General features: G+C 38.9%; 1 protein-coding gene and 1 long non-coding RNA gene across 8 annotated transcripts in view; both read right to left on the reverse strand.

Moving 5' to 3' along the window:
• The window catches only part of LOC103705821 (THO complex subunit 2-like), a 43,714-nt gene extending 18,550 nt beyond the window's left edge, over positions 1-25,164 (reverse strand). For 5 of the 7 annotated variants that reach the window (XR_015973493.1, XR_003385421.3, XM_088711392.1 and 2 more), the window contains exons 1-18: positions 24,766-25,164; positions 24,556-24,681; positions 20,809-20,850; positions 18,696-18,755; positions 18,537-18,599; positions 17,427-17,507; positions 14,804-14,878; positions 14,670-14,717; positions 13,499-13,567; positions 13,280-13,413; positions 6,362-6,437; positions 5,878-6,068; positions 2,624-2,704; positions 1,934-2,132; positions 1,429-1,614; positions 1,266-1,346; positions 1,069-1,188; positions 908-967 (exon numbers count right to left, since the gene is read on the reverse strand). Coding sequence is in view for 5 of the 7 variants with exons in the window: in XM_088711392.1 (XP_088567518.1) it covers positions 908-967; positions 1,069-1,188; positions 1,266-1,346; positions 1,429-1,614; positions 1,934-2,132; positions 2,624-2,704; positions 5,878-6,068; positions 6,362-6,437; positions 13,280-13,413; positions 13,499-13,567; positions 14,670-14,717; positions 14,804-14,878; positions 17,427-17,507; positions 18,537-18,599; positions 18,696-18,755; positions 20,809-20,850; positions 24,556-24,681; positions 24,766-24,900 (1,827 nt within the window). In the remaining 2 variants the exon portion in view is untranslated. Of the gene's footprint in view, positions 1-907; positions 968-1,068; positions 1,189-1,265; positions 1,347-1,428; positions 1,615-1,933; positions 2,133-2,623; positions 2,705-5,877; positions 6,069-6,361; positions 6,438-11,550; positions 12,053-12,611; positions 12,727-13,279; positions 13,414-13,498; positions 13,568-14,669; positions 14,718-14,803; positions 14,879-17,426; positions 17,508-18,536; positions 18,600-18,695; positions 18,756-20,808; positions 20,851-24,555; positions 24,682-24,765 lie in introns of those variants that run through there. The other 2 variants (XM_088711394.2, XM_008789692.5) reach the window with 2 other exon arrangements.
• LOC148699949 (uncharacterized) lies at positions 11,959-12,605 on the reverse strand. The gene is made up of 3 exons (XR_015973495.1): positions 12,236-12,605; positions 12,054-12,082; positions 11,959-11,973 (listed from the first exon to the last, which is right to left on the reverse strand). It is a non-coding gene; the product is annotated as an uncharacterized LOC148699949 (long non-coding RNA).
• Positions 25,165-26,038: the final 874 nt, after the last annotated feature.

Genomic DNA, 26,038 nt, shown 5'->3' on the forward strand with positions numbered 1-26,038 from the left:
CCCAGAAATATAAATAGTAAAAGTCCAACAACCACAAGCATAAATCAAGGGTAACAGCTTTAAAAACTTTTCCCTAATTCCATGCTTTCAGCATAGATTTCTGCAGGAGTTTTTATAAATCAATATGCAGAGGCTAGTCCTATTTAAATAAGAATAAAACAACACCAGCACTAATGAACCCAAAGGTCAAGCTCAAAAAATCTAAAGCATTTAGAGTCACCAGCTTGATTCTAACTACTAAAGAAATCATTTCATTACAGTTGAAACCTTGGAAACTTTTTAATTCTTCAACAACTTTCACCAACCACCATGACAGGCATAAAGAGGGTTCTAAACTAGCTCCTTCCGCAAGGGTACTATTTTCCCCATAACCTAGCATCGTTGTAGTTGTTGTGGCACACTACAACTATAAAATTGCTTACATTTTTTGAAATAGTATTCCTAAATAACAATTAAATTGCATACTTTTCTCGGACAATAATATTCAACAACACATGCCAACAAGAATGTGAAATAGTATTCCTAATACACAAATGGAATATCATTAAGATGTTTTGCTCCTTGAGAATCATAGATAATTGGCAATCAGGCATAACTAAATTGTTTATACCTGTAGTCTATTTCTCTTACCAGATACATCAGAAAAACAAAAGGTCGAGGGCAAAAATGTGAACTGAATGCATCAATAAACTCATAAATCACGGATTGGCAAAAATAAGAAAGAAAACTCATAAATCACGAGCAGGTATTGATAGCAAATTGTCTCTTATTTCTCTAAGGTAGCACATCCATACACAATAAGTTTGAAGTTCTCTCTCCCCAAGAGAACTAGCATAAGTTGCTTTAAGCATTAGAAACTAACCTTAACAAGACATTAGAAAAGAACGAGTACAGAAGAAAAACTCACCTGTCTCAAGTACTTGAAAGCATCTACGACCGGTGTTATCATATCCCTGTATGCCTCAATCTGCAAATCAATGGTAGGCATCAAATGCATTCAAGTCCCACAAAGTAATAGTACAAAAAGCCAATTTTGCGAATATAATTATGACTTGGAAACCGCAAAACCTGGTGAACAATTGTGCGAAGCACAGTCATAGGGTTAGAATGAGCAAGTTTGGCCACCATGCGACCCAGCTGCTTCAAATTTTCCTTCGCAAGCCTTTTCAATATTCTTCTAGTGTCCAACTGAATATGAGAATCCAAGTGTCTAAGCAGCAACGCGTGAGATATATTTAATATTACACAAGGAATGATAGAGGAACCTTTGCAATCTGCCTTGCAGCCAGAATCATGGGGATTCTTTCATCATCCTTCTCCCACTCACCATACAGGCGGTACCGATCCTATATGAGATTATTCCATCGCTTGAATCCCATATTAAATGAAACTTAAGCACAGAGAATGAAGAGAAGTGATGTAACAAACCTCATAGGGGAGCAGAGAAAGGACTTCCCATATCACTTGCCCAACTGCAGGATTTGCAGGTATTAATTGCAATGATGGAAGCACGCATTTTCCAAGTGCTTCTTCAACCCTAAGCTTAGCTTGTTTAGCTCGTAGGCCAGCTAATTCTTCAGCACAAAGGTAGTATGCTCTCAACACTCTGCACACCTGCATATTTAAATGTCACTTGGAGAAGTGATGGCAGCAAAGCCACACCAATCAAATGTTTCAAGAACAACAATGGCAAACATCTTCAAAATATTGGTCTAACATATACGGTGAACATTTAAGTGTATGTTACAGGTTAGAAACTTGTAAAAACAAAGTGCATTCTACAGACATGGCCAGTCCAGAAAGTGGCTTATCAATATCATTGGCTAATGCAATAAAGCCTTTTCATGATATGTTATGAGGCAAGTTAATAATGTTGCAGAATTGTTTCCAATGTACAGAATACTATAAAGTTGTCAAAAGGAACTTATGACACCTTCTGAAGAAGTACAGCATCCCGATGAAGATATGGTCCTGCAGCAGCAAGCATCTGGAAAAATTCCTGAGGGAGATCAACAGAAGAATTCTGGATAGAAGATCCAGCTGTTGATTCCACAACATCGGAACCAGCGCAACTTTGACGATGCGTTTGATAAACAATAGCATAGGCCGCAGACATAGTCTTCTCAATGACCCTATTAGCAAAGAAAGAGGTATGATTTAACACGGTATTTCTTCCAAATATCATTACCAATAAATAATTATAAATATGCATCCTATCTGAAAAACTGATATTCCTGACTTCACACAAACTATAAGATTGATACATATGAGTAATAGTAACTACAAGTCAACATGGGCTTCCTAAAATTCATGACCAATTATAGCTTGAGTTCTCAAATTTACAATGTCTACCATGATAAAGTTTCCATAAGTCCCTCAGGAACATCAACAAAATCAAAGTCGTCCAGCATATGGACCAACTTGCATGAATCAACAAAGAAACAAGTTTTATAATCAATGCAGCAATAAAGATTAACAGTCACATTTATTGAACAAGCACATAGACTCAAGTATTTAACAAGCGAAATCTTTTTTTTATTTCAAGTGTATAAAGCTCAAATCAATAGATAGATAATGAATTTGAACATCCAGTCCAAAAAGTGAATAAGAAAATTAGACCAACCTAAATAACCCTTCGCAAATTCGGATATGCTGAACAGGATTTAGATGGGACAGACGATAAAAGAGTATCTGAGCATGGTACCTGGAAATCATAGTATATTGTTATGAACAATCATTGAAGATATTGTAATTTTCAATACAACTATTAAATGAGGGAAACCTGGAGATTGTGCCAAACATAGAGCTGTAGTAATAATAGAACAACGAGCAAGAAGCAACCACAAAGAGCATACTGAAAGATATCTATACAGTTCGTTCTTCGGTGGCTTACATTAATGCCTAAAAAGAATAGTAGTATACTCACAAATTTGTTATTACACAAGCTTAAGAAAAACATATGGAAAAGCAATATGAAACTCATTATCATTCAAGTAACCAGGTTAAATCATTATTAATTAATTACATTTTGTTATGATGCTTCATTTACATAATAAAGCAACTAAAATTCATTAAAAATAACAAGCATCAAGGAAAATCATGTCTACAAGAAGAGAAGGTGACTTGCTTTAGTTTTCATAATAATATCTACATGTGTTCTATACAAGGTACGCCGTCTCGGTACCAGGCCTTGTACCGGTGTTACCCTGTCACTATGTCGATACATCTGGTACAGGGGCTGATCCGACGTACTGAGCGTCGGTACTCCCCCCCCCCCCCAAAAAAATATGTCTGGTACAGGGGCCAGTTCAGCGCACTGAATATCGGTACCACCCCCCATTGTGTACCAATACAGTACGGTATGTCCATACCGTCCGGTTCAGTATGGTATAGCATATCATTGTTTTATAGATTAGTAAAAAATAAATTAGAAATTATTGTTAACACTCAAAACTAAAATACATTTACATAGAAAGCTAGTAAATTGGCTGATATTATCAAAAAAAAACAATAAAATATAGAGAATTAACACATTACTTTTTTTGGAATTTCCTAATAAGCCTAAAGTTTCCAGTGAATTGTTGCATGTCCTTTGGTTCAATGAATTAAGGATTTAAAAATGAAAAAATTTTCAGGTCATCAAGTCAAACGCAATAGATCTGGATCATTTAATCAGTTTTTTTGTTCTAGGAAGCCATAAGAAATTGATGCCATCATAGAGGAAGCAAGAAACAAGATTTCCTAAAGCTAAAATTACCAAGCATAAAAGTGTGCTACAATTTAACCAGATCGCTGGGTTCACAGAAATATGAAAATCAAAAAAGACAATCATGAAAAGGTTCTTATAGACTCCTTCGGAGTAATATTCCTGTATCACTGCAGAGAAATTTCTCTGAAATTTGAAGTTTACTAAAATAAATATAGACCAGCCTTCTGTATACCCTTTTTTGATCTCCCCTTAAGAAGAGGAGGTGGGAAGTTGTGCATATTGAACTGGTGAAATTACTGCAGATTTGGGAGTATGCAAAATTGTATCAAAATTTCTTTGTGAGCATCCAGATAGGATATTCACTGAATTAAGGATCTTTTTATAAATCCAGATAGCAATGTGAATAGTTAAATTCCAATGGTCAATGCAACCAACGCCAGGGCAGAAAAGAGTGAAAAACACAATGTACAGACCAGGTTACTACACCAGAGCACTCCTGACAGTCCCACGCCATTCCCCTCTAGAAATACACAGAACAATAACAAAATCAACATGATCAATGCAATCTTTAGGAGAGGAGTGCAGAGGAGGGAGCAGGGCATAGAATTCCAGCTTATGAATGGCATGTGACAACATGAATTGCCCATCTTAAATTTCATGTTGAGCACAAGACAGAAACGTAGGTTGTGAGGAAGGATCTTAAAAATTTATGTATATTGTATATTCAGTCAGTTGCACTAGAAAGACATATGCATGGGGTTACATTTAGCATTTGGCCTATGCCACTAATGCATCTTTTTTTTTTGCTACAACGGATAACTCATACACTTCTAGTGTGAATACATCCAAAAAAGTCAAAAGATAACAAGTCTCGGAGCGCTCTAGGCAGCTCCCTCTCACCAACTCAGAGAGTTTCCGGCCATGGTAGGTGGAGAGTTGTCAGCCACATACGAGGCCATCCAATCCGCAACTTCATTGGCCTCTTTATAGACATGCTTGGTCTGGAAGGCAACATCTCCACCTACCATGGCCCGAATATCCCGGAGTAATGAGTGGCAGCCACCCATGTCGCCGATGCACCTTTGGATCCAGCCAATCACCGTAGCCGAGTCACCCTCGAGCAGGACTACGTTGGCCTGCAGAACACACCGGACTTGACACAACTGATGCATCCTTTTCATGCAATTATTGCCACAATGATGATTGCTTCACCTTTCAGTGCATTGATGGCATGGACCAAATGTTGAGAGTCCCCACATGAATGTAGAGCTAAGGTATCTAATGCAACGCATGGAGGGTAAATCTGTCAAGTGCTAGTAGGAGTGGGAGCATTCTTACCCTATCACACAAACAATGTAGTGTATGTGTCTGTCTGTGTGTAGAGAGAGAGAGCGAGACTAGAATGCACACCAGTGGATGTGGTCCCAAATGCTTCCCAATGAAAATCAATGGACTTCTCAATGAAAATCTACACCACCGATTACGATTTGTGATTTCTAAATTAGGTAGAAACAAGAAAATGAGACATTTTTTATGTCCTACCATGCATCAAAACGACAAAAATGGACGATTTTAAAATATGATATTAGTGCTTTGGTTAGATATCTAGTCTAGATGTATCAAAATCAGCTGAAATTTAATATGTATATGATATTTAGAACAAGATCAATGGTTAAGATCTACAAACTATATAGTCTATGATATACTTCCGCTCACTAGATATAGTGCCATTATTCACTTTGTGCTTGCTTGATGCATCGATAAGAAATCTCTAAAATAACCGATTTTTAGTCTCTGGACATTTTATACACACTATAGATCATCACCAACTGTGAAGATTTTTATTTCGAGAAGCATAACATTGATTTTCATTAGGAAGAATTTAGAGCTACATACACTCGTGCATTCTACCTTAATTCTCTCTATATATCATATATGTGTATTCACAAAAATGTATATGTATGTATGTAAGTCCATGCATGTGTATATGTGCATATGTATTACATAGCTTACACCAGAAGACATCCGTATAACAAGTAACAAAATGTCCAAAACTCCTGTAATTGTATGTAACACTTAAAATGCAAAAGACAAAATATGAAAGTCATAATGAACATGCACTTTAGCTTAGCCAATCGTCACAGATTGTGCCATAGAAACCAACTTACCAGTCATCAACAGAAAGGAAACCAATAAGCAAACCAAGTTTCTGATTATTTTCAACCTCAGGTGCTCGTTCTGTAATCGCATCATTTTCCATGTCCAAAGCAGAAAACAGATCGATAGTCACATCTTGTTTCTCATCATCCATAAGGTCTTTTCCTGTAGCAGCAAGATTAATTTTGCCAATTTTGTTGACCTGATATCAAATACTTCTTTTAGGATCACAACAAATGCTTCAAAAAATACCAGTGGGACAACTAGTGATAATTTTTCACACCATATAAATGTTAAAACGGCATGCTGAACCTCAAAAGGCAAGAACTTGTGATTTTAACACAGAACACATGTTGATTACTTTATTTTAAAAATTAGCATAAACAAGATGTCATAAAAAAAAGAAAAACAAAATGACTTATATATCTCATGATAAGTCTTTTTATATGGTACCAATTGAGCAAAGCATCCATACTACATATCAAAGATTCAGACCTCATCAAATCGTTTTGCAATAAATGCATCATAGTGCTCAAATGCCTCATCATCCTTTGGAAGTAAGTGTGCATATCTGCAAATAAATAAGCAGAAGCTATTAAACAAACATATTGACAAGTCTACATTCAAATTAGAAAGAAACTATGGTGGAACACAAATTGAAAAGCTTAAAAATAAAAAAATAAAACTGGGAACACCTCCAAAATGATAGAAAAAACAAGTGCAAAGAGAAGGCAACTGAACAGAACCACAGTATAACAATCAAAATAACAAAACCATGTAAAGTTAGAGAGGGAAATTTGGACCTGACCCCACTAAACTGGCCAACCCAATAAACTCGTCCGGCTGGGTCTGAGTCTCATATACCTAACCTGTATGTAGTTCAAGCAGGTTGAAACAGGCTTGGGTTGTACAGTTATGACCTGACCCAAACCTTACAACTAAATAAGATAAAATGCAACCTCTGAGGCGACTATCAGGCGTGTGCTCATCCAATCTTAACTACTGGGAACATGGGATCATGGCCATCCATCATATCAACCCTTCACTTGACCGAATCATGTGCACCAAATGTGCCAAATAGTGGCAAAAGCTAATAAAACTTAAAATCTAACCCTGGCCCTCAATGCTAATAAAGCTTTATATCCATAGTTGTATGGGTCATAGGCTGTCTGTAGCTGCGGGTAATAGGATCCAGTATACGACTCAGAACCTGATACGTCTATGGATCCTATTGCACGTGCGAGGTCATCTGTAGCTGCATCGTGTCCTCCTGAATGACCTTGACGAGCCTGTGTCCTATATGCAATCGGATCCTGGCGAGCTCCACCAGATCGTGCACTGTGGTTCCTATTCTGTGTAGCATTCATAAACTGGGACTCACCGGTGAATCGAAGACCACCCTGCGGTTGTCTCATAAACAGTGGTCTTTTGTCCACTCCTTCCCTGGCCAGCAGATCCATGACCACCAGAACTGTTGCTCCTAGTCTCCAAATATGAGTGAATTGACTTCTCGACACTCTTCATTGGGATGCAGGTGCCTTTTATTTTTCTTTTTTGGTGTGCTGGGCAACTGCCTTCTTATCCTACGTGCCACTCGTTGCCTGCTTACCCTCTCTCTGCCTGGCTATGTTGAAAGGATGTATGTCGCCCTCCTGACCAATCGACCGGGTAATGTAGTAGCCTCGTCTAAGCATCTCTCGATCATATTTTTGAGAGAATGTCTTAAACAAGGAGTCATGTGGTGGCTGGCTACCCTATGGTTATGGCTAATCAGTTAGAAGGATGCATGAAATATTGCTCTCCGACCATTGCCCTGCATCGTCCCTAGCCTCGCTGGCTACAAAACTGGTCGATCGTGGAGATGTTCCTAGCTCATCAAGCTCTGATTTCTGCTGCTGGCCCACAAGCCATTCGATCATAGGATCATCCTCATCATCAATGAAAGCACTATGGATCGGATCTGTGTACTTTAGCTCCACTTCCTCCTGAATGCGCTTCAGCCTCGACCTCAAATTGTAGCGAACATGTACAAAGTTGTTGAGGCGCTTCTGTCTCAAACAGTTCCTCTGTTTGCTATAGATGAGGGCGAAGATGGACCAATTGCGCTCACAGCCACTTGAAAAGACCGTCTAGAAGAGTATCCGGATAGCTAGCTGCTTAAGATTTTTCGCAGACAACCCAAAATGAATCCACCATTCAGCTACAAAAATATTAAAAAAATTATATATAAGATAGTATCATATGAGTAACCATCTAACGCCACGTAAAGGTCCTCTTGTTGTGTAACATACCTAAATTCATACTCGACAGCTGTCGAGACTCCAAAGCTGTCGGTGTCCACTCTAAATATTTTGGTCTGTGATAAAAAAATTATGTTGTACTATATTAATCATCGAAGATACCAGTTAACTTACACATCACTTAAGTTAACTTACCATTTTCTAGACAAAGGGCCGCGACTTCTAGATCAGGCTCCATCTTGTAAATCACATTACGCAGAGTGGCTAGAAATTCGTCATCCATATCGATTCCAGCTATAGTGTACTGAAACGAGGGTTCAAGTAGTATGTTGCAGAAGTGTAAATAGAGTTCGTTATTGTAAAATTGTACAAGTAATAGAGCAATCTAGTTTTCAATATTCTTGCTTACCTGCAAGATGCAAGTCTCTACTCATCCGGTAATCCCACCGCCGCTCAATAATGTTTGATGTACTCGCGGGCATAGATTCAGATCATGGAATATATCGACATCATTGAGCGGCGGTGGGACTACCAGATGGGTAGAGACTTGCATCTTGCAGATAAGCAAGAGCACTGAAAATTAGACTGCTCCTATATTTGTACAATTTTACTAAAAAATAACAAACCCTATCGGAAGCATACTACCTGAACCCTTGGTTTTAGTACACCATAGCTGGAATCGATATGAATGACGAACTTTTGACTGCTCTGCGTAATGTGATTTACAAGATAGAGCCTGATTCAGAAGTTGTGACCCTATATCTAGAAGAGATAAATTAACTTAAATGACATGTGTAACTTAACCGGTATCTTCAATTATTAATATGGTACAAGATTTTTTCACAGACTAAAATATTTAGAGAGCTGTCGTAAGAAAAATATGAATTCAGGTACGTTACGCATCAGGAAGACATTTACCTGATGTTAGATGGTTACTAATATGGCACTATCTTATATGTAATTTTCTTCAATATTTTTGAAGGTGAACAGTGGATTCATTTTGGGTTATCCGCAAAAAATCTTAAACGGATAGTTATCCGGATCCTCTTCTAGACGGTCTCCTCGAATGGCTAAAAGCGCAACTAGTCCACCTTCGCCCTCATCCACAGCAAACAGAGAAATCGTTTGACATAGAAGCGCCTCAACAACCTTACATATGCTCGCTACAATCTGAGATTAATGCTGAAGTGCATTCGGAAGAAAGTATAGCTAAAGTACACAGATCCAATCCGTAATGCTTTCGTTGATGATGAGGATTATCCTATGATCGGATGGCTTGTGGGCAGGAGCAAAAGCTGGAGCTTGATGAGCTTGGATCGCCTCCACGACCGGCCAATTTCTTAGCCAACGAGGCTAGGGTCGATGCTAGACAATGGGCAAAGAGCAATATTCCACGCATCCTACCAGTATATCAGCCACATCCATAAGATAGCCAGTCACTAACTCCTTGTCCGAGATATCCTCAGACATATGATTGAGAGATGCTTAGACGAGGCCACTACGCTACCCAGTCGACTCAGTCAGGAGGACGACATATATCCTCCCAACATAGCCAGGCATAAAGGGTAAGCAGGCAACGAGTGGTACAAAGGATAAAAAGGCAGCTGCCCAGCACACCAAAAAAAAACAAAAAGGCACTTGCAGCCCAATGAAGAGCGTCGAGGAGTCAATTCACTCAAATCCAGAGACCAGGAGCAGCAATTCTAGTGGTCATGGATCTACTGGCCAGAAAAAGAGTAAAGGATAGGAGACCACCGTTAATGAGACAGTCGTAGGATGGTCTTCGATTCATCGGCGAGTCCTAGTTTACGCATGCTACACAAAATAGAGACCACGATGCACAATCTGGTGGAGCCCGCCAGAATCCGATTATATATAGAAGATAGGCTCCTCGAGGTCATTCAGGAGGACACGATGCAGCTACAGATGACCTCGCACGTACAGTAGAATTTACAGACGTATCAGGTTTCGAGTCGCATACTGGATCCTATTATCCGCAGCAACAGGCAGCCTATGACCCATACGAATATGTATATGATGTGTTTGAGGCATTTTCCGGCGGCTACTACCCTATGTGGCTCGGAGCATCTTACGGGTTGAATTTTGCTGCCGGCTTATTTGGATAAGCCCATTCACAACCATTTTATCAGCCAGTTTATCAGCTAGAGGATACCTCTCAGAGCTAGAGCTTCAGCGAGAAATTCAAGAGTACTTATAACCCGGAGCGCGTTGCTTATGGGATGAACATACAAGACTACAATGCCGCTTGGCTAGAGAGGTGGGTGATGTGCCTCCTGACTATGCTGATCAAGGTCTGCTGAACCGACCAGTTCAGCTTGTACCATACCAATACCAGCCTTCACCGGTACGGTACAACCATAGTATTCGAAACCGAACGGTTCCTTGCCCATACCGGTTCGAACCGATGAGCAGAATATGGGACCTAGAGGAAAATGCAAGTATGCAACTTTCATGAGCAGAATACATCCTCAAACATCATAGAAAGCAATCTTAATGATAATGATTTGATTCTTAGAAATGACAGACCAAGGTTAAGAAGACCGATAATCATTTGATGGTTGCTTACTTTGTACTCCAAAATAGAATGGCCACTTGAGTCAAAGTGAGAATTTGTTCAAGTTAAACAGAAGACCAACCAGGGCTCCAAAGCATAAAGGTCCGATGCAAGGATGCATGCAATAAGCCTTCTCTTTTTCTTGGCTAAATGATTCGATTAACTAAAATCAATAATATTGCAACATCTATACTATAAATATAACACGAAAGTACAAATTAAACAAGCACATGTCACTTATAATTCATCATTCGGTGAACCTGGATAGTGTATCATACTCCAAAAGAGCAAAATAAACAGTTGAGTAACACCTTAAATAGTCAAATGCATAATATGCAGAATAACAAGTGATTATGTCTTGTGACCTGAAATTTTGATCCAACCATTAAAAAAGAACTAATAAAATAATCGATAAAAATACACCTCTTTCATATGATACTAAAATTATTAATTAGGATCTCCTAAAATTTTGAAAAAACAGCAAAAACGTTTGCTGGTTATCATTTAGATGCTCATACAGTAGCAACTGCAGACATCTAATATAAAGAGCACAGGCGAACTCCTCATTGCCATCATGTGCCTACAGTGAAGTACTAAAGTTGTTAACCCAACTCTAATGATGTAGCTACACATACTCTTTCTTCATCTGTTAAGGTTCAATAACAGAGTTCTGATTCAGACTGAAAAAAAATATAAAAACCAGCTGAGACCACAAAGTATTTAGTAATGACTTGACCTACCCTTCTTCATCCAGCACAAACTTCACAAAAAAAATAATAAAACAATAAAAACGATTCACCTCACATAGCACCAAAACCAATCGATATGAAATCGATCCAAAAAATGACACTAGCGTGCACGAAACTCGCCTTTGATGCAATAAACGCATTATTCATCACCAAGTGCAAATTTAATCAAGAAAAAGTTCCCCATGGCTGCTTCTTCAACGGTGCAAGGTACATAAAACAACAGTGAGAACAGTAGATTCGTGAAGATGTTTGCCACTCAGGTTCCATCACTAATGAGTTGATTGGATGCTTGTCTGGCAATTCGCCATTTTCTTCTCAAGAGACGATGTCATTAACTGCAACAGCAACTTAGGAATGGGAAGGACAATGGGTTCCAGAGTATCACCAGTTACTTCCTACCCATATCAGCTTGATGGTTTTTGTGTTCCCATCTCAAACAAAAGCACATCTCACAAATGGTCTTCACCTAAGCTTCTCGTGAAATGATACATCTTTCTCATAAAGCTCAAGATCCAAAGTCTTCCATGCACATAGAGTTGTCATCTTCAGGAATCAACAAGTTTATAGAATAATTAGTGTATGAGAAGGGCTTCATATAACTAGTAAACATAATCTGCCTGTACCAGCTATTTGCAGTCCATGATTGCCCCTCCTATATTGCAAGTAATTGTAATATTTAGTTAGCAATGTATATATCATTTTGAATGGTAAGAGAAGCAACCATCATCAACCAACAAACACATCTCCAATTACCATCAATCTAAAACTGTCCAAGTTGGAACCTGACAGGCGTGAACTTATTCACCTCTGAGTGTGCTTTTATGTTCACATCTATCTGCACTCTGAGCAGCAGCCATTGATTCTCTTTGCATGTTGCGACAAGAAAAAGTCTACAGAAAAAATTAATAAAAGCATTGCAATGAGAATATCTCTTGTCAGTCAATATAACCTTCAAATTCCACCACAAAAAGTACATGGAGGAAAGATGTCAATATGCACCACCGTAAGCATAACACCAACGTAATTGTTGTAACCAAAACACTCATCAGTCAACATATCCATCAAATTCCACCACAAACTACCATGAAGGAAAGACATTAAGATGCGGCACTGGAACCATAACGTGAAACCGATGAAAGTATCTGCCTAAACTCTTTCAAATGGAACATCAAAGTGGATACCTTCGGAAAGATTCAAACAGACATCAACATTCCAAAGCAACCCAGCTTTATAAAGTTAACTGCCATAATTCCATCAATAGGCTCACTGTCTGAGAAACCAAACTTATATATATCAGATAAGTTTTTGATCCAATACCCTGCCTCGATGAACAAATCTTCAAAGCTTTCTAATCTCAAGCAAGAGAACCCCCAGCAAATACCACATCAACAAGCCTACTCCAGATAAGGATGCAGCAGATAAGGACATCCTCAAGACTCAATGAACCCCACTTGTAGCAGGATTATTCAAATTTATGAGCACCATGTGTGATGCAAAACAAAAGACACTGTTAGATTTGAAAAAAGAAAAAGAAACATAAAAAAACAAAGGAGGAAAGAAAGACAGATTCAGCCTTTAATTTTTTTCATAGAACATGCTTCCAGTCTTTCAACAAGGTAATATGAGATTAAATACAGAATTTATCCTTCTCGATTTAATAGTAGTCATTGGAAGTGCCAAATACATTTTTGTTCAAGTATTAAGATACTGAAATGCAGTCTTAACAAGCAAAATTTACTTAATGCAAAATACAGTAAGCTATGAGTAAAACGAAGCGAGGCACAAGTACCAAGTCAGAAAATTCTGAAGAAATTGAAATTACTGAGTAAGATAAGTGAACATAACTTACATATTATCAAGATCAATAAAGTTTGCTTTCACCAGCAAAGCTGTAAGCCGATAAAGACTGGAAGGAACAGGGGTGTTCACGTCCATACGTTGATAATACTGGAACTTAAATCCCAAAATCTGAGCAGCATGTGACTGCCAAAAACAAACAAGCACGATATAACAAAATCAAGCAATACTTGAGACTTGAGTGTAAAAAATATCTCAGTGAAGAGTATACCTTTGGAAATATAGGAATGAGATTGTAACAAGTAGTATTTTCAGGATAAAGTTCAAAACACTCCAACACCTGAAAACTCACGTACAGGCAAGCATCTCTTGTCAGTTGTAGCACAATAACAAATCCAGTAATAACTCTTTCTTCTAGAAATGATTGTGAGCAGCACATGCTAGCAAACATGGGTTTGCTTTAAAATAAATTAGCCTTTTAAAAGAAAAACTAAAGGTGCGAAACAGATAAGGAAATTGTAATGACTAGCTTTGCAAAAGAAAAGCCAAAGGTATGAAACACAAGAGCAAGGTTCGCAGGACCGATTGTACCGGCATACCGGTGAGCACCGGCACCGGTACGGTTCCGGTTCGGTACCGGCTTGGAACCGGTACCGAACCGGTGGCCGCGCGCGCGGAAATTAAAAAAAAACAAAAAAACAAAACGCGTCCGCGCGCGTCTGGGACGCGCGCGGACGCTTCAAATGCCACAGAGTGGCATTTAATGCCACTCTGTGGCATTTAATGCCCCCACGCGGGCTGCCAGCCCGCGTGGGCACGGTGCCCCGCGCGGGGAACCGCGCTCGGGCGCGATTCCTTGCTGGGAATCGCGCGCGGGCGCGTTTCCTACGCGGGGAAACACGCGCGGTCGCACGCGCCGCTCGCGCGTCCGCGCGCGTTTCCCATTTAAAAAAAAAATGCGTCCGCGCAGGTCCGCAGACGCGCGCGGACGCGTCATTTAATGCCCCCACGCGGGCTGCCAGCCCGCGTGGGCACAGTGCCCCGCGTGGGGAACCGCCGCGCGCGTTCTCCGCTCGCGCGTCCGCGCGCGTTTTTCAAAAAAAAAAAAAACAAATGCCACAGAGTGGCTTTAAATGCCACTCTGTGGCATTAAGAGGCCCACGCGGGCTCCAGCCGCGTGGGCGCTCTTCCCCGCGCACCCCCGCGCGGGGAAAGGGTGGCTTGGACCGGCTTGTACCGGCGCGAACCAGGCCGGTTCGCACCGGTCTAGGTACAGAACCAATCGATTCCGACCCAGTTTGGGTCGGAACCGTTTTATACCCCTGTACCGGACCGGTGCCAGTCGGCACCGGTCCGGTACGGGCTGAACCGACCGGTACCGGTCGGTTCAGCAGACCATGCACATGAGGAACATGTAGTGACATAAGTGCGAAACAACTTACAATATCAAAAACGCGATTTGGGTCCAGATCAAAGTGCCCAATTAATGACTGCAAAAGATCACAAATTAAAGACCATTAAGATAAAGAAGGATATTCACATGAAGACATTATTACATGCAGGGAAAAGGACTAACCTTAATTATGCTAATTGTCACCGTTGATGCACTCTCATTTGTCGAATCTAAACCACCCTGACAAAGAAGTGTCACCTACAAAGCCCAGAAATAAGGAGAAGACGTTGGTTAGCGCCTTGCAATGAACCAAATAAAGAATACAAATCAAATAGCAAACAAAAAAATTGAAAGTGCAATGGGTTTAGCTATGCAGAGATAACTTGTTTTTATATCTTAATACAGACTGAACTTGTAAGAAGACATGTGCATTATCATTACACTCATATTATGGGAAGAGCCTATTTACTATATTAGTTGATTTGTTTTTATAAAAATTGGACTCATAGAGACATGTGAATTATCGTACAAATGCCTATTGAGACGAGCACATGTGCTACACATGTAAAAACAGCTTACAAGAACATATGGGCAAAATTACGGATTTAAATTTTTAAAATGTATACACATATGTCATGCATAAGATTCTCACAGAATTTGTCTTTGCCAAGAATAATATAGGTCTATTAACACAAAGATAATATTTGGCATATAATATTCCCATCAAGGTTTTAAATGCAAATACCCAACCTGTACCCATCTTCCCATTGAAACAGTATGGTATCGATGTAACACCAATACCAATGGTCCAAATTCCAAAAGTTTAAAAAAGCTATCAATACGACCAGTCCAGTACTGCCAGTACGGTACTGACAGCGGTTTCAGCATCCCAGCACCTGTACTCGTGCTGGTTTCTGACCAGAACAGTATGGCACTGGTCATATCGTCCCATTTTAGCAGTTTTTAAGACCATGATTCCCATAGAATATTACAGTATACGTCCAAAAGGTATCTAGTAAAATTTTTAACCTTTATACTACTATTGTTTTATATTTTTCAAGGTTATCATTGTCAACAATGTGTTAGACAAACAAATTGAGAGACAAATGAAGAGATACATATTGAAATTAGAGTTAAATGGGTGAAGTGGAGCAGCGCTTCCACACTATCATGTTGCCAGCAGATGGCTTGGCAACTTAAGGGGAAATCCTATAAAACCTTATGAAACTATAACCCTAACAGTATGTAGTAGTTTACATCTACTTGCAGTTTTCTGCTATTTGATCCAACATTTTAAAAAGAATGCATCAAAATCAATGAAACTACATGCCCATACAATATGCTAAACTCTTGTATAATTCTCTTTACCTCCAAAAAAAATGGTATAAATTACAATATTTTTATTGCATGGTTATTATGTACCCAATTACTTTATTGAATGTTCCTAAACCTTATCTTGCCTTTTATGTTTTGGTTATCTTTTTTTTCAAGACTGGAACCATGAAAACTAGAATCAAAACTGACAAAAATGTTTCTTATAGCCTCAAGTAAAACTCATACAAAAACCAAGATTATGACTTGAACAAGAAGGAATATAAACAACATCAACTTTCACAATGCTATGCATTTAAAGAGAACATTGCTGGCTGGATAGGAATACACGAGTTTTCGACAGCGAAAGCACCCACCAGAGGGTGGTGGCGGACCGAGCTCTATGGCATGCGGCGGAGATCACCGGCACCAATGAGGCTTCATCTACTGGGTTGGTCGGGGACATCTGGGGTCCTCATTTTGCTCTTTCAGCGTCCCGGACGATATTGGTATCCTAGGTGCCCCCACCCCCTAGCTTTCTCACGGTGAACTTCGATGGGAGCGTAATAGAGGACGGAAGCTGCGGAGGTGTGGGATTTGTCATCAAAGATCACGACGCCAGACTCGTGGCGGCAGGTGGGCATAAGGATTTTTGACTCGTCAGTAGTGACCGCTGAGCTTCGGGCAGCCTAGGAGGGTGTCTCCTATGCGAGGCGAATACTAGGTGCAGGTCGCATCCTCCTCGAGGAGGATTCGACCACGATGATTGAGTGGATCTAGGGATGGGGGTGCTCAGTCGAGGACCAGCCGCTGCTCCACGATATTCGCAGAAAACTTGGGGAGCCTGACTCCTACCAGGCTACGCACGTATATCGGGAGGCGAACGGTGCTGCAAACTAGGTTGCTTCCTTCGCGGCTCATCACTCAGAAGATTTTTTCTGGCTAGACCACGGGGCTATGCCTATACCTTTGCGCGGTATTTTGTTTTTTAATTATGTTGGCTATTTTCACACTCGTCAGGTGTGAGCCGCCGATGTACCAAAAAAAAAAGAGAGAGAACAAAGTGCAATTTGCCTTCGCAACATTAATGTATGATATCATCAAAGCAACCCCACAAAATTACAAAAGAACCATTACACTTCAAACAACCACACAATCAAGGTAACATTTACCACATTGAAATGTTTTTTTCCTAAAAAATAGAATCACTTTGCCATCCTAAATGCACAACCATCTAGTGGACTACTTCGCCAACATTGTTTTGTACTTGTGGGTTCTTCATATCAATACAAGGAACTTGGTTATATGATGAAAAACACACCATGATTGACATTATTAAGTATAAACTTGAAAAGAACATGATGTTGAAAATATCCTAACCTCACTCGTAGTGCAAGCCCATTGCAGCAAGTGAAGGATATTTATCATGCTTAGTTCCTCTCATCATAAAGACTCAATTAATAAAAAGAAAATGGAAGAAGATCCAATAACCCACCAGTTTGGCATAGCCCTCGCTCTCCTCTCGTAGAAGATTGAATTTTGTTTGCTGATAAAGAAGGCGGGTGTTTACTCTAACCTGCAGACATAATTATAGACAAGAGAAAAAGATCAAGCATCCAGATTTGGAAAAGGGAGGAGAGGGGTGGCAAGGGGAAAAGAAGCTCCAATCAAATGTTCGCTATTGAAAGATAGATAAAAAACATAAATAATTATAGATTATCTACCTATCAGATATGCATACATAATTAATCAAGAGGCAACTGATACATCCATTAGTTTGATGCAGTAAGGTATATTAATCTTAGCCCAGAGTGCAGAGATACAACTTTGATGTACAGGTTATGTTGGTGCCATTTATACGATAAGATTACATATGAGCATATTTGCTTGCAGCAGACCACATGTAACACATGCTCTCAATTAATCAGTAACGCTGTTGTGGTAATTACCTGTCCATATAGTCATCAAACAAAATAGCCACACTATCTTCAATTCAAAAGGCCATACCATCTAATCATTTATTCACCTCCTTATACTCTATTGGCTAGACATATAAGCTACTAATAATCTTTAAAAAGGCAGCCTAGAGCATGTGGCTCCCGCCATTGCAGGGCGGGGAGAGCGTCAAACGTATGCAGCCTTACCCCCATGGGCAGCACAAAAACACCAGTTTGGAGTGCTTAGGAACCAGTGCCCAGGAATGCTGGGTGTCTTATTCACGTCAGTACGACAAAAACCAACTACTACAAAACAATATGGACCATCCTATATCCTTAAACCAAACAAAAGCATTTTTTTAATGAAACCCTCTGCCAATAGCAAGTGTATAATGTCATGCAGCAAGTTAAAATTTCATAAACAGGAAGCATCAACAAAATGATAATTGTACATGAAGGTTTTAAAAAAAGTCTATCACAAACCCTCATGGATTGACAGTAGCACTGCACAGTCTCAAGCAGCCACATATGGAAACTATTGCTAATGTAGGCGGCATGTTTCCTCTTTACAGACTTCTTATTGATGAAAAGACAGAGGATGGAGATATGCACAAAAAATGATAATAAAACTGGATAATGCTATCCAACTCAATTTTAAAAGTTTATACCTCTTTGGCCTTCAAATCTTGAGCCTTGGCTTTAGTCAACTCAGACTCCCACAGAAATTCTTCCTGAAAATAAGAAGCAGAAGAGTACCACTTCAGACATGAAAAGAAAAACGCATCAGTGCAAAAAAATTAACAATTGAAGTAAATAGCAGGTCTCACCTCACAACGCTCTTGCAAAAGCCTAGATGGAACCAACGAAGACTCGACAAGGCATTTTGCCTACATAAGAGAAGATGTCATCAATTCTTCAAAACACAAATGACAGATAAAAATTTCAAAGCATTCAGAGACAATATATAGATGACTAAAATTCAGATATTATTAAGGAAGCCACAATTACTGTAGACACTTCTTTTGGCCAATATTGTTACTAGCAACAAGTCGACCAGAAATTTGATTTTAACAAAATACAGACCAACAGATCAATGAAAGTAGCATTGGGTCATCATTAGTAAGGAAGTTTTGGCCTTGGACAACAACTTGAGTAGATTAGTTAAGGCACAATCTTCTCTAAGAGTTCTTGGAACCATATTTTCCACTTATGGTGCTGACAGCTGTGCGATGTTGTGCCTTGCTGGCGGATATACCATGGTGTGCCAAAATAAAAATGAATATTACAAGCTGCGCATACACATGATGGCCCTTGAAATCTCATGCTATTTCAACCTAGGTGCTGTTTCAACCCACAGGAATTAACTCATACAGATTAACCATGCAAATTATAGGAGAATGTCATGCCCTCAGGAAAAGTTGCCTGTTTAAATGCACATTGAAAGGAACACAAGGAGGCCTCTGCAACACAATGTTATCTAAACACCTAGCAAAGGTGCCAGGTGTCCAGATTTCCCTAAGTATATGGCACTTCAACCTTTGAAAAGCCCAACAAAAGGACAATTTCATACAAAGAGCAACATGTAAGGTATGCATGCTTACATATGGATAAGTGTGCCAGCCATATAATTTCAACAGCTAGACTAAGTAACTAGTCAGTGCATTTTTTTCTGAAAGAAAACCTACATTCTTGCCATGCCATAATAACATGAAAAGAAAGAAGGAAGAAATTGGTGTTAGACCAAAAAAATGAGCCTGGGGACTTGATATTAATATTCTTTAATAGGAAAACTAGATGAAAAACCAAGTGTCATCGACTTAAAGGGACTTCTTTTGACAGCAGACTCTCAAAACCAGTGCTAAGTTTCCACACTTTTAGCTGATGTAAGCAACAAACTCCATTTTCTAAGTGCCACAAGGTGTCATGTTGCGCCATCTTGTGTGTGTCAAAGCATCAGCCTCTATAATTCCATAGGAAAAAGGAAAAAGACCAAAAAATGAACTTTCTGGATAGCATTGCTCAGACATGATTTTAATAGCAGTCTCCAATTCTAGCAGGTGATGAATCAATCAGGAGAAAATTTATAACATATATTTCACCTTTCTATCAGGATGGAATAATTTGTAATGTGCTATAACAAGAAACTGCTTTCAAAGCCACTCTTGATAATGGTGTAGCCAAAAAACCATATTCTACCTATACATAGCCAAGGTTCGGCACTATTAATTCACAATGATAGATCAGATCCACTGAATTTAAGGATTTAGACAAACAACGGGCAACCAGAATCTGCCAGTCTCAAAAGCCTAGAAAAAACTTATGGTTTGGATCAATCAATTTGCTTACACAAATGGCATCCAACAATGGACAGCGTGTGAGCAATCTTATTTTTGACAAGCATGCTGATATATACTTCTGCTCGAACTAATAATTTGGCATCATTCGAAAAGAAAAATGGGAGGTATTTTTTCATATTAAAGTTCAACTGCTTAGAAGTGGCAGAATTAATATATAACCAGGTGTGCGTAAACAATGAACCATACTGCAAGATCTTAAGATCTCCCATTTTGTAAACAATATATATTACTGGTACTGGTCAAAATGACTAAAAGAGACTGATGACACGATGAAAGATAAAACTAAAACCCATTCAAAATAACATCTAGGAATTGAAAAAAAAATGCAATATACAGTGCAAATGCACAGATTAAATAATTATAACTTGATCCCCAATAGTTTATGCTTAACAGAAAAAATTCGATAGAAATCCATTAATATGAAGAGAAATTGATACATGATCAGGGTTTCTCATATCTCAACATTGTTACCATGAATAAAAGCAAAAGAATTAATCAAGTGTATCATGTTTAAGCAAGAAAATTATAGGTTTTAAAATCAAATAATGTATGAGACCAAATAATTAGAGAGTAAATTGCTTACCATTTTGATGAGACGAGCACGACAGTCTCCAGGCATCGTAAGCTGCAAGATCAGAAAATTAAGCTAGTTTGTCACACATAATTTATCATGTAAGATCTGTTATACAGAAGAGAACATCTTACATTACAAAAAAAAAGTGGCCAAGTAAAAGATTGCAAATAGCATACAGCAGAAGAAAACAATATTTTAAAAAAAAAAAAGCAACATATTAAGCATTGCTTGAATAGTTTACAGATCTTGTTAATACCCGATAAGTAAAGAATAAAATGGCAGCAATCAGCATCAAATACAAAACTTGCATCAGCAGCGTGATGCTTAATAGACAATGGCCAGATAAAATAAAATTGATCCATTAAAAGAATTCCAAGGACCCTCCCGGTGGTTTTTTTTAAAAAAAAGTCATCGAGGAATAATATCAAACTAGCATCTTTTGTGAGATTTCAAAATGCATACATTTCAGTGAATCCTTAATAAATCTAATAGTATAAGCGGATATCATAATCCTTAAAAAATAATAAGTCAAATTTTCAAAGCACACAGAGGCAACATTCAGACAAGATTCAAAAGGTCGGCTTCCAAGAATGGAGAAACTATAACAATTGACTTGTGAAGTGCTACAGTTATATAGTCATCTCCTCACCTATACAACATAGCAAATATATAATCACAAAAGGGGATATAACAGCCCAACAATAAAAACTCTAACAGTTATATATCATCTCTTCATCCGTGTTGCAAAGCATAAATTATAATAAGAAAAAGGCTTTCTAGGTATCTAATTTGCAACAACATACCAAACAAAAAATGATGTAAGACCAAGGGTTGTATTACAGGATTCTGAATTGATGAGACAGAAAAAGAGATAGTAGGCAGAGGAAACAAAGAGAAAGAAAGAAGAGAGGGACGCAGAATCACCAATTAAAGAACAAAAATTAAGAACCAGAAAAAGAAAAAAGTATACTCACCACAAGGATTTTTTTGATTCACAAATCACTGTTAAGATTACAGTTCTTTAAATTCTCCCTTGCCTCATAAAATTGACACCAATACCAATAAGTTCAAAACTTTCCAAACCCGGAAAAAGAAAATCTGACCAATGCCACTTGTGACTTACCATCCAAGACCCTAACATAAACACACTAAAGTTAGGAAACCAAATAAAGTGAAGTATAACAACACCTATCGCACCACCTTGAACAGCCCAATTCAAGACGTACCGACTTGTACAAGATCAGAACCGACACGAAATGAGCCTTCAGCTCAATTCAGCGCCCAAGCTGGCTTAAACTGACCCGACCAAAGCTAACGCGCCCAGCTCAGCTCAGTTTGAGACAGTTTGGGCAATTCAAGCATCCGTTTCACCCCAATAGAGAAGGAGGGCGGATAAAGCCCCCTATGCCTTCTTTGCCTCTTCCTCTCTATTTTCTTCTAAAAGTCCACAAGAAAAGTCAAAAAAACAACAAATGTTTGCTGGATTCAAGCTAAAATCGAGGTAAAAACCCTCTCTCCTTCCCTTTTCCTCTCTCCTTCCCTCTTTTTTTTTTTGTTTGAAGGCCTAAAATAGGTCAGAATGGAAAAAATGACGAGAGAATATGCCCTTTTTTATCTTTTGGCATGACATGATATGTTGTAGATCTAAGGATGGTCTATGCAATATTGAAGAAATCATGATCTTTCATTAATTGTATAATTTTTATATTAAAAATATATTTTCAGATTATAAATAAAAAATAAAATAATAATCAAAAAAATCTATAAAATCAGTAGCATGTTTGAAAGTATGCATGTGACTTGCTATCCCAATTTGGTAGCAATTTATTCAAATATAGACTACAAAAACCTAACCTCAAATTTTAAAAAACTAAAAAATAAGTGGTGATTGGTGTATACCCATTGACTAAAAAATATACGTAGCACCCCTGGCAGGGTACTACACTAATCCAAATTAAAATTAATTTTAAGATATTTAAATTATATACATTTATATTTTAAATTAATTTAAAATATTTAAAAAACAGAAAAAATAAAAAATTACTATTATGTATGAATAATGTAAAAGTTTTTTCTAAAATAATTCAATGATTTTCGTATTGTAGTGTAAAATTTTAAAAAATGAGTTAAGTAATTACGAATGTCTATAAAAACACCGGATATGTGTTTGTTAAACTTGCAAAAATTGATCCAAGAAAGAGAATGAGCTGGAGTGTGGCATAGATTATGATCATGGTGTTGTGCTATGGGGTCAGCACCACTGGAGATACAAGTGGTGCGATATCGTGCTTAAGGGGGAGAAATGGCCAAGTTGAAGCAGCATCTAGCCCATGATTACTCTAATGTATCAGTTTGTAAGAAATATGTGTAGGAGATTCACCTATTAATGAAAAAGTACTTAGCCTATTTCAAGATGAGCAAGCAAATAAGTGCTGAGAAAAGAAGATTGAGGGCCGGGCAACTAAGTCATTTTCATACCACTCGAAGAATCTAGAGAACTATGATGCATTGGATTCGGAGGACATGGAGGCAACGGGAGAGCTTAAATGCCCAATAGCAGAGGGAGGAGATTGCCCGGCATAAGGCTCAATTTGGCCCTCACATTACCTGGTGGGTGCTAGTTCCAGGTCCACCAAGGCAGATCCAAGCTACAAGAAACCTCATCGATCAAAGAGGTTGTTGGTTAAGGCAGTGACCGGATAACCTCTAAGTTTGGAACCTTTGGCAATAAGAAGGAGAAAATGTCCAAAGATGTCCCTACGTGAGTTCTTAGTTTATAGGCATAATAGACTAGGTTATCTTCAAGATTACTGAGACTAGTCAGCTACTAGGTTAGAATACAAGGTTTATTAGTGGGCCACGAAGATGTTTCTGAGTGAGTTCTTGGTTTATAAATTGTGCCTCAAAGATGAAAATGGTAACCTATAACTACCCATGGGTTCCTCCCTCTTTGTTTTTACTCTTTTGGGCAGTTCAAGGGTTAAAGTAAGTGCCCCACCCGGCCACCCCCATCAACTATCCTTCTAGTTTTCATATACAAGTGCAAGGGTTAAAGCAAGTGCCCCACCCATCAACTAGCCTTCTGGTTTTCATATTAGGCCCCTTCTTTGAGTTGAAGTTGCAAGCATTACAAAGACGTAGTTGCAGTAATTGAGCCTCCAGCAGTCCAGTTATGTCCAGCAAAAAACATTAATGCAACCTCCTTGGGAAGGATTACCCTATGGATTTCGAGAAGTTTTAAAATAGATAATCTTTTATGTTTGACAGCTCTCTGCATAACGATCCAAAGAAAAAATTAATACTCAGAGCTTTAACAAATTTTTGATTTACACAAAGAACCTTAATCAGTATATAATTTGCAAATCCGCTTCTATGAAACTAATTATCCTATTCCAATGGTAGTATATATTCCAAGAGGCATTCACGTCGGTCTCATAGCTAAACGTGTCCCAAACTCGACTATGATCAAATATTTGGGGTTCAGGAATAGTCCCACATTCAGAACAATTTGCAAACGAGATTGTTGATAATTAGCCAATATCTAGCCCGCCCTAGTTGACCCCTTTCAGGGATAATGTTGATGTCCAAATCCAAAATGCAGCCACATTTATGCACTCTCCAAGAAGTACCCAGGATTTCAAGATCAAGTAAACTTTGAAAGAATTCTCACCGTGCATGCAAGAATCCAAATCAACAGCTATCAACTACTCCATTAAAATTTCACAGTATAAGGATACATAAAGAACCAAAACTCACATCTTGCCCCATGTGGGCGATGATATCAGCGATGATGGACGCCATCTCCTCCCCTTGCTGCTCCTCAACGAACACCACCGAGTCCAGCGCCACGCCGCACTTCTGGAACGGCAAATCCCCGCGAACCTGCGACCAAACCCCATCATGAACCCGCCTTTACCATCAAGAACGCTCGGAAACACATCTCAAACCCCTAGAAGACGAACCCACCATGGCCCAACAGAGCTCGTAGAGGAACCGGGTCATGGGGACCGGATCGGGGAGCTTGAAGGCGGCGTTCGAGGCCTTCCATTCCTGGAGGCATCCCTCGGCGATGTACTTGAATTCAGGGGATTGGACCGACATCGGAGGGTGGAGGGAGAAGAGGCCGATGAGGGGAGAGAGACCTAGGACTTCAGGAGGACGGAGATGGGGATAGGTAAGGTTTCATCCAGATTAGGGTTTTGGAGCGGAACGCAAGAAGATGCGGACGAGCGACGGAAGCCGGAGAGCGAAGCAGCGGAACCCACGATGGCGGTGGGAAATGCCGCGGTTTCTTAGTAATCTCGGATTAGTCTAATGGGCCGAACACCGGACCAAAACGGCCTACGGGCAAAGGATCCCTACCCGGACCCAGTAATCCAGGTCTGGGACCCGTGAAACAATATTTTGCGTTGTAAGGTACACAATGGCTTTAAATGTACCATATAATCATGGTAAGATCGATCCTGGCGTGCATTGCGTACGTGGCTATCATCACGATTCATGAAATCCATGATGCATGAGATGCACATAAAATATGTTGCATAGCTAGAGGTGATTTCCGATATATTATATATGGTGGCCATGTTGATATCATTATAGGATAGCCATAGTACATGTTATTTAATTTTTAACCATGTAACGACTACTCGTTGAGTATAATGTTAGTATATTTGATTAAGTATCTTTAAAATGTTCTTTATTCTTGCCGTTATTTTTTGTATCTTCTGCTATAGCAACTCAATCAAAATAAATATGATAATGCAACATATAAGTTTAAGTCAAATAATATTCCACTATAATGTTTTGATGATAATAGAGAAACTCGGAAGCATAAAGGATAGAATAATTTTAATTTTTCAGGATACATAAAGTTTTAGATCTTTCGGGGCAATGTGCTTCGTATCAGTATATGTGCTGATTTTTTTCTCGGCTCTAGTACCAAATTTATATGACCAATGCAATATTGATTGCCCTTGCATAACTTGAAAAATATTAAAAAATTTATCAAAATGTTCTTGTGCACATATAGATAAATGCAGACATATACGTGCGTTGAATGAGGATGGTAGATGCATTGCCAAGTGGAAGATAAAATATTAATATAAAGGTGAGAAAGAAGGGTTTCCATTGCATCAAGATGCAATATATGGTCAAACTAGATTGGAGATTTCCTTATGAATAGAAGAAACTAGTTTTAAAGAAAAATATTTAGAAGAAACCTCCAAGTGACATGGTTTTC

The sequence above is a fragment of the Phoenix dactylifera genome, chromosome 15 (assembly GCF_051530095.1).
Source record: "Phoenix dactylifera cultivar Ajwa chromosome 15, Ajwa_hap1_PhDact_Kaust_v1.1, whole genome shotgun sequence".
Lineage (NCBI taxonomy): Eukaryota > Viridiplantae > Streptophyta > Magnoliopsida > Arecales > Arecaceae > Phoenix > Phoenix dactylifera.